This window comes from Aptenodytes forsteri, unplaced genomic scaffold (genome assembly GCF_000699145.1).
Source record: "Aptenodytes forsteri isolate BGI_AS27 unplaced genomic scaffold, ASM69914v1 Scaffold266, whole genome shotgun sequence".
In the NCBI taxonomy this organism is placed as follows: Eukaryota; Metazoa; Chordata; class Aves; order Sphenisciformes; family Spheniscidae; genus Aptenodytes; species Aptenodytes forsteri.
In genome coordinates, this window is record NW_008794109.1 from 36,635 (window position 1) to 46,152 (window position 9,518).

Genomic DNA, 9,518 nt, shown 5'->3' on the forward strand with positions numbered 1-9,518 from the left:
TCTGCCCGAGTCACCGTTATGCGTGATGGAGCCCTGCTTTCGTGGAGATGGCTGAACACCTGCCTGCCGATGGGAAGCAGTGAATGAATTCCTTGTTTTGTTTTGCTTGCGTGCATGGCTTTTGCTTTACCTATTAAACTGTCTTTATCTCAACCCACGAGTTTTCTCACTTTTACCCTTCCGATTCTCTCCCCCATCCCACTGCGGGGGGTGAGCAAGCAGCTGTGTGGTGCTTAGTTGTCAGCTGGGGTTAAGAGCCAGCCCCCACAGGGGAACTGTGAAAAAACTTAACACACATTAACACAACCAAAGAGATGATTTTATTCAGAGTTTTGGTCTAAGTAGTTGTTTCTTTGCTGGCAAGACTTCTTGCCCCTTCAGGACTGTCTAGTACCAGACAGGGACTTGTTTGGATATTCTGAGAAAACCAAAACAAGCAACACAACCAAACGCTCTCAGCAGTGACAGTAAAGCAGCTTGAGTTTTGTTTACCAGCTTTTCTGATTAATCAGGAGCCCCATTTCCTTGTTTCAAACTGTTACATTTCTCACCTGGGAAGGAAAGCTGGGCAAACGCTTTTCAGCCGCTGGTGGGTCAGCAGGTATATCCTTAGACAAGTTTTAACTTCAGCACCCCCCACCAGAAGCTGGTGAAGCTCAATACTACGGGATACGATACCAGGCAATCTGCCCTGGTCCTGCTCATCATCCATCTCCACATCTCCTAGATACTTGCCAGCTACATCTCTCCTCAGCATCATTTTGTTTTAAGTAAAGGTATGTAATTAACACAGTTGAGCACCTCACAGCAAATTCCAGGAGTTAACACTGGACCCAAATTAGACATTTTGGTCATATAAAGTTAACAACATAACGGAGACAAATGCCCTCTCCTTCAGGGTTCCTGATGAGCTAAAACCTCCTACTGAAAAGCTTCAACTGAGGCAACGAGCTGAGCCGTTTTCCCCTCCTGAAGTCCAGTGCTCCCGGCTCCATGCTCCAACATGAGTTTGGATCCCTAGGCTTGGTTTTTGCAACAGAACAAAAATAAACCACAGAAAAAAGCAGCCTGTTCCACCACTGCAGCCGTCTGCCCAGAGACCTCCGGCCGTTCTGCCCAACAGACAGTGTTTGTGTGTGCCTACAGGAGCAGGCAGCACCTGGGCGGGCAGGATCCAGCACGTTCTTCATCCACTGAAGCCAAAGAGCATGAGAGATGGGAACCATGACACTGGGAGTTATATTTGAGGGTTTTATTAGTTGTTCTTCTGCAGAATCAAAATATTTAGCAAATTAAAGATTCCTCAAGACTGCTGATATTTTATGTATTTAGAACTTGAACAATGTACAACGTAATACTTTGAGCTATCAAAACCAACCCAAAACCTGATTTCTAGTACTAGGTGTTATTATGTAATTCTATAGCAGTGTGAGAAATGGAACTAATGCAGTGAGTATATTTGTTTTAAAGAAAGTGCTTGAAAGAAACCTCCTGCATCACACTGAGTATTATTTAAAACAAAAGAGATAACTGATCTCCTAGCAGGGCATTGTCTTAAATATCCTACAAGCCTGGGGGATTAAGAATACTGAGCCCCAGCTCTCTGCCTTCAGGTTCAAGAACCAACACAAGCTGCAGGTCCAGGTAGAGTTCACAGCTTACCTGTTTCAAGAGAGCTTACAGACCACTTGGCATTGGACGCTCATGTCTTGCAGAAATGTTGGATGCACGGGTAAAAAAAAAACCCACAGGAGGAACAGCTTCTCTCTTTATGCATAGCGACAGTTTCTGAACCAGTGTTTTACTAAGTTACAGACTAACTTTCAACCAAAAAATAAAACTCCATTGCACTAAAGGTCAAATTTAACCAGTTAATCTGGACTGTGACACAGTCAAGTAATTCAGTACAAGCAGACACCATGAAAGCAGCTTCAAAGAACCAAAGCATCCTAGTTTCAGAACCAACTTAGTATTCTTCTGTCCAACTCCAGTGCAACAGGGAGGGGGGGAAACCACTCCTGTCTCTACCTACGTACAATTCCAGTAGAGTTGAGCAGTCTAAACTCTCTGGCCAAGCTGGAAAAAGGAAACTTAGGAAAGGACACTTTAAAAATTTAATTTAAGAAAGAAAGTTGGCTCTCAGTGGAAAGAGAAACGCTGGAGTGATGCACGCGGGTGGGCTTGCTCAGTCACTCTCCCATGTATGCGAAAAGCCGGACTCCTTCCTGCCGAGAGCAAGTCACACTGGATGCAAAGGTGGCGGGGCTGGTCCTGCTCCGTTGCACGCCGAGAATCCAGGAATGTGTTTTCAGCTGGCTCCTGCACGGGCCATTAGATCTTCCAAAGCATTGTGTTGGTCGTTGTTATGTAATAATAAGACCTCCTTAATGTCTTTTAGTTCAAAGCCCATTTCTTTAAATTGACTCATTAGTTGGAGAAGTTCTGTGATCTGAAAGACACAGACAGTCCATTATTTGCAAGAGAAAAGAGGATCAGTGCTTGGTGGAGGTTTAGCACAGAGCCAGTCTTCAGTGACTGGGCACCCCATGGGGTGGGTTCCTCCTCCCCAAGTACAGCCCGATCCAGCTCTGTTCGGAGACAGTCCACTCACACCCGAGCCGGCAGAGCTCTGGGTGCAGTAGCCCACGGAGCCCCAGCTTCAGGCCCTTGTGTTTGCAGTCCTGCACTTCCAAAATCCTCTTCAGCAAGGGCACCAAAGCTCAGTCCGCGGGGGTGTCTTTCCCAGTAGGAAATTTAGCAGCCTGGCCCAATTTGGGCTCCCAAAAATGCTGATTAATGGCACCCTGCTCCCCCATCCAGAAGCTCCTGCTGCATCTGAATTTTTGTAAAGTTACTTCAACTTTGGGAACAGTACAGTAGTCCTTGCTATCAAATGGCTCTTCTGATCTGGGGCAAACTTGGAAGATTAGCACAAATCCTATTGGACACACTGTGTACGATACTACCAACATCAACCACGAATCCTCCCCGAGTTTTGAAAAATAAAGTGACAAGAAGTGAATCAGCTGATCAGACTTTTATGAACCCTCTGCCATCTACAGGGCCTCTGCTCCACTCCAGAGGAAGGAAAAACCCAAAAACAAACAAGCAGGTTGAAATGGACGATCAGGACATTAGCCATTTCCAATTTTGGGGTTAAGCCAGTAGGAAATGCGTTTCCTGAACTCAGTCACTTCTCCCATCTTCACGCTGTTGTTCCTCTGTTTGCAAGCTCACCACTAAGTCCAAGAAAGGCAGGAAGGCATATACGTATCTGGGGGGGGTTGGGTTGCACCTCTAAAGATTTCATATAACAACCTGGGACACAACAGGCTGGCAGACTTTAAAAGATCCTGCTGTCCTCTGCCCTGGCTACCTGCTCCTGCCTCTGTACCTTCGGTGCTGGTCAAGCAGCCAGACGGTGAACCAGACCCCAAACCCTGTATTTTCCAGCTTCTTCCAGAGCGAGCCCTAACCCAATTTCCTGAGCAGCCAGGCAGATGTCTTTGTACAAGGGAGAAAAATCATGGCCAGGGCAGGCTGGCAGGATTTGAAAGATAATTTGTTGCTTCTGAAGTTAACTGTCTCTGTACCAAACACCTCGCCCACAAGAAAACTCCGGGTTCAAAACATTACAACCAGAATAAGCAGGGTCTTTAAAAAAATCCTTTCCCCATAAAAATGCGTGCAAGTGAGAGTAATAAAACAACACAGAAGAATTCTAATGCTTTAACACATATTTGCTTTATCACGGCAAAGATGTCCTTTGGCAGTCAGTTTTTGGAAACAAGGCAGCATTACCACAAAAGCCAGAATTAAATCAGCCAGAGGAACTGCTGCTACAATTCCCCATCACGGCACATTCTCTCCATTGCTTAGCACTTTGTGCCCTCACCTTCTCCTCTGAACACTGGTGCATTTCCAAAGCTGCTTCAACAAGAAGTGGATCAAAGCCCTTCTCACAAAGCTGTCCATGTGCAAACAGGTAATCCAAAACCTGTGGGGAATGAAGAAAAGCAGCTAAGTTTGCAGAGCGGCATTCGCAGCGCGCGGTTGAGTACCATCTCCGTACACACAGAAGGGCTGAGCACGACTCTACCCCAGGCTTCACCAGGGACTGAGATAAAGTCCTTCCTAGTAGAGCTGAGACGCTCTTTATGCAAGAGCTTGTTCCGAGAAAACAGACGAGCCCTTCTCCTCCTGCGCTCTCCCACCAGCTCTGAACATCATCTTCCACTCTAGTCAAAACAGTCTCAGAAGCCTATCTTTAGCCTTCCGTGCCTGATCACTGAGCAGAAAACAGAGGTTTAACTGTGCTTTTTATACTACAAGTTTTTAAAATGAAACCACAGGTCCAGCAGTCAAGATGCGTCAGCTTTTAGCTTCCTCAGACAGCCACAAGAGCTGATGCAATCTGAAAGCAGTCAGCCTTTTAAGATCAACTCAGCATACAGAAACCGCTGCCAAATTTCTTATCTGTCCTCAGCTTTGAGAGGTATGGGGAAAGGTCAGATAGGTAATGCTAGGAAGGCGAAAGAACACAGCCTGCAAATACAGCAGGATTTAAAACTGCCCTCCTAAGGGCCTTTTTTTCCATTTGATACTACAGTACACTCCAGCACACAGCTTAAACGGTTCTCGATGCGTAGGTAGTGGGCAAGCAGATCAGCTCCACAAGCAGAAGTCACTGGGACACTCCTCCTCCCCAAGCACAGTTCCACCAGATGATGCTCTGTGCAGCATACGGCCTGCCTAGGGTCAGCATGGAAAGTTTGGCCACGCTCTCCCCACTTTAAAATGTTTGTTTGAAGTAGATCCAAGACCCAGAGCCACGCTTCACCCTGCAGCGCTCTGTGCTATGTGACCTGGTTTTAGCAAGTGTTTGAGGCAACACAGGAGGCAGGAAGCACGGCAACCAGAGCACACAGAAGAAAGTCGGTCAGTGGTGCCTTGCGAGAGCCTTTCAGGGCTGTCTTAAGTCTGCAGGGGCCAATCTCTCTACAAGGAGAGAGGTCAGCACTGCAACCCTTTGTGCTCAGAACAAGGGACGTTGGCTGCTTTTTTGTCACACAGCACTAAGCATGGCATAGAGCCACGCTAAGCTTTCTTCAGATAGTTTTGTGGCTCCTGGGAAGACCCAGTACCCCTCCCAGCTTCACATGGAGCTAAGGGCCCATCCCAAGCTCAGTGCAGCTCTGACCCAGTGCCCAGAGGTGTGGCTGACTCAAGCAGTCTCTCATCAGAAACATCCACAGAGACCCTTTTCTTCGGTTCCGGCTGCCTTTACTGCCAGGTGACAACTTCTCTAGCGGTTAATATCGCAGTGGCTACAGGCTACAACCCTCCATTAGAATAAAAGTACTCCTCCCCCCCAATCCATTTTGCAAACCCAAGCTTGTTTCTCAGCAGAATCAGCATCCAATCAAGGGTTTCTTTCCTGTTGCACAAGCTCTTACCTGGTCTATATTCTGTCCCTTCTTCTTCATGGCTTTCAGGACGTTCTCGGGTGAGTACCCCATGTTGACGACTGTCTCTACGCACTGCCTCTCACTAGCAGAGAGGACCTGCTGTAGTTCAGGAGCGGGGCCACCCGACTGCTTTGTGCAGCTGGTGTTATTGGGCACTTTAGACACTGGGAAATTTTGGTGCGTTACCTAAAGGGGAAAACCCAGAGGCTGAGGTGATGGTCATCTTCTGCATCCCCACATCCTGCTTCTGGCTAGCGCAGAACCAGGATACCCCATGTAATTAATCCGAGAGGCTTTCCAGACTGCCCTTAGGAAGTTACTCACTGTTAGGATGAAACCAAGCAGTGCACATAATCTGACTCCCACCATACTATTTTTACCCTCAAAACAACAATCAACATCCCAGATTCTTTGCAATATACCCTCTCCTACCGGTGGGACCAAAACCTTTTCAACAGTGAAGGTCCTTATGATACAGCCAAACCCTGTACCTCAGAGGAAGCATAGAAATTGCTTCCTTCACCCCAAGTTTACTTGCCACCTATGATTTTTTGTACTCAAAGGAACACTACTTCCGGAGATTTTCAGAAACACGAAAAGTTACCAGTGTAAGCACACAGGTATTTGGGAACTTACCACAGGGATTTCTGTTTCCTTGTAGTCTGGGTGTACCTGTTGGACAACACATGAATAAGATGACTATGAACATTATGCACCAGTGAGCAGAATTTGCTACAGCTGGGGGACAAGGGTTTTATGGAGAGAACTGGGCATAAGTCTACCATCCTAAGGGGACTTGTGGTCTGATCAGGCTTCCAGATGTGAGATGCAGACATTACGCACCTGTGTGTAGTTATAGAATAGCCATCATAAGGAACGTTTCTTCTCTCAGCACTCTACAAATGGATTATATTCCAAGAAGGATGTGTCCCCCCTCATAATAATTGTAAGCTTATTTATTCTGTTGCTGTAATGGCTACATGTTCATACAGCTCAGTGTAACATGCTGGCTCCCATTCAGCTCTTGACCCAGTGCTACGCGGCCTGAATGACAGGGATAATTTTGAAGCCATTGCCTAGACACTTCTCTTGACTTTTTGACCATGAGAAGGAGTAAGAGAAACATATACCCCTTTTCTACTCTCAAAGCACTGCATTTCATACGCCATATATGAGCAATGTGGTACACTGGCTAAAAAGAGCATGTGATTTTTCTACCCACGCCCAACACTTGCTCCCATTCCCAGTATGCCGACAAGGCTGGGTAACGTTCCCTGCTGTACACCTGCTCCGTTTCTGCAGAACCAGGCTGGCAGACAGCAGAACCAATGCACCGCTTTATGCTACTTTGCCCAAGATAACAGCAGTGCAAAGGCAGAAATTTGCCCCACCAAATCTGGATGTTTCAATTCATCCATTTAAAAGTCTTCCTGCATTTTAAATAGAATTAGAAAAGACTGCAAGAAATCACTGTGGACCAAGAGCCTCAGTTTTTTGTGATACTTATTATGCCAACACAGATTGCTTGAAAGCTTGTCCACTTCTTTCAGAAAGGCCTTCTTTGGGCCCAAACTAAACAACAAGAAACTGTTTGTAGAAAAACAGTTCTGAGAAAATCTATTAGGATTTTGACAAACTCTATTTATTTGAAAAAAAACCCCAAACCACCTCCAATGAGGTTTTGTTCTGCATTTCCAACCATTTTCACCTCCAGGGTAAGAATTTCTCTTCTAGGATGCAAAGCCTGAGAAATCATATTCAGTCTGATGGACTGGTTTACCCAAGAACCTCTCCTCATAGTGATAGAGGGGTTCAAAGCTCTTTGCACACACCCTCTCCAGACGCTTTTGCCAGAACAAAAATCACTAGAGTATGGGATACACTGAAACGGGGGTCTGCAGTAGTCCTGAAATCAGCTGGTTATCAAACTGAAGGATGATGCTTTGTTATTGATGCTGCAGCCAGGAAAACCAAAACTGCTTCTGACACCAGGGATTCAAGAGTCTGGGAAAACCAACTCCTCCTCCTCAATCTACCTGAGCTTGACAGCCTGTGCTCGTGGCCAGTGACTCCCAGTGGAGGAGGGAAACACCTAAAGGAATTGCAGGGGACAAAGCCAGGACTAGTCACTCAGCAGCCACGCTCCCTTACGTCTCAAACTTGCATTTCAGTGCCCTTCAAGAAGCAGACGTGCAGTGCTTTCAGAACGTGCTTGCACACTGCGCCTAATTTTAGGGACTGCATACAGAGGCCAAGAGCCCTGCCTGCAGCTGGTGTGCCCGCACGCATCATGCTGCTGCAGCGGTATATATTCTGAATGGTCCACCAGGAGTGCCCCATCCTCCCGTAACCAGAGATTTCTGTAAATAAAATGCATCATACTAGTCAGGTCTCTGACCAGCTTTTGTTTAATTCCAACCTGTTATTTTCACTAGTCAATTTCTCCTTCTGCCAATGCTGCAAAAAGCAAACCAGTGAGCTTCAAAAAAAGACGAGGGGACCACCCAGGACAGAATCAGTGCAGCCTCAGAGAAGTCACAGGTTTATTTCCATCCTAAAAATCCTAGATCCAATTCACTGGTAAAGCATAAACTCCAGTGGTAACTCCAAATCCAGTTACAATTTCTAGTCTTGTGAGAAAAAAAATTATATATAAAATCACTGTGGAATACACTGGGACAGATAATTGTCCTGAGGCTTTCTAAAAAGGACAGGCTTATTCTTGTGTAACCTTGCAGAAAAGGGACTCATGACCCTTCTGCTCCTAGCCACAGGGATGACTGTGACTTCCTTCTATCATTTCCGTACTCTGAGGATTTTTGTTACATTTACTTCAATACTTTTTTTGCATTTACTTCAACTTCTTGCAGCTCAGCTGTCATTTTCCAGCCACTGGGACCATATTGTGGAAACATGAAACAAGTATAGTCTGAAGTCTTGGAATTTAAACAAAAAGAACTAGTTCTGTTGGCATACCTATTTCTTGGTTTGCTACTTCCAAAGCACAGTTTCAAATGAAGATCCTAGTAAGTCTATTTTTTCTGTTTCTTTGTTTATCAGTTTGTATCTTCCTTCACAGCATTCTCAAGAATACACCTTCCCTCTTGGTCTTTAATAAGTTTTAATCCATCTTAAAGATTTGCATAGTTAGAGTGAAAATTTGACCATCTGAATGCCCATCTATCTAGCTGTAAGTGATCTTTCATGTTAATCCCTAGAGATGTGTCATGTGTCATACTTCAAGGTTTCACCTCTGAGCTACATACGATCATACAATCACCTCTCAAACCTGTGATCTGTAGCAGTGAGCAGCTGCTCAGCACATTGCTGCTTTTGCCGAAGTTTACTGTATTAAATTTGTTCTAGTCATCAATAAACAGCTGTTCTGCTGCACTCTGACAAATACAGTAGTTGTCAGAATGCTGTATTTCGCAATTAAAAGTGCATTTACCTAAGCCTGAAAAGAGGCAAAAGAACAACAGGAGAGAAGCAGTGTCACTTGTTCCAGAGCACATGGTGTCACACAAAAACCTACAGTATGCCAGTAAGACCACAGAACCACTGAAGCACCACTCATATTGGACAGAAGAAAACAGATTATTTTAGAGCCAGCTACAGGATTTGACTATACAGCCTTCACTAGGCTTCATGAGTATTGGTGTCCAGACCTTAGGTTCTTTGGAAAAAAAAGCCCACACGCTTACTCAAATCTCTGCTCTTATTCACAAAGAGACAAAGACAACAGCTGGCCTAAAGTTAAGTGTCCTCAAAGTAATTTTAGAACTTGCCACAATTTGAGGAAACGAAGCGTCAACCTCCTAACGTAACCAACTGTAACGTTAGTGATCTGAGATGATCTTCAAGACTGGTTTTGGTATCCACCAAGCAATCCTTCCACCCTCCTTAACAAGGAAGAGGGTAAATACCAGATTTCAGACCACCATCATTTTCTTCCTTTTAAAGATTAGATTTTAAAAGGACCTGCAGGAAGAAAACTTAAAAAAAAAAAAAAAGGGGGGGGGGGGGTTATTTTTTTCATTTCATGTCAAC

At 45.2% G+C, this 9,518-nt stretch overlaps 1 protein-coding gene across 2 annotated transcripts in view; it reads right to left on the reverse strand.

Annotated features, from left to right (window-relative positions):
• Positions 1-297: 297 nt before the first annotated feature.
• UBAP1 (ubiquitin associated protein 1) overlaps positions 298-9,518 on the reverse strand; it is a 35,728-nt gene continuing 26,507 nt past the window's right edge. For both annotated transcript variants that reach the window (XM_019471018.1, XM_009275130.1), the window contains exons 5-8: positions 6,105-6,140; positions 5,457-5,654; positions 3,896-3,997; positions 298-2,449 (exon numbers count right to left, since the gene is read on the reverse strand). In XM_019471018.1, the coding sequence (XP_019326563.1) occupies positions 2,309-2,449; positions 3,896-3,997; positions 5,457-5,654; positions 6,105-6,140 (477 nt within the window). In that variant the 3' untranslated portion in view covers positions 298-2,308. The remainder of the gene's footprint in view (positions 2,450-3,895; positions 3,998-5,456; positions 5,655-6,104; positions 6,141-9,518) is intronic.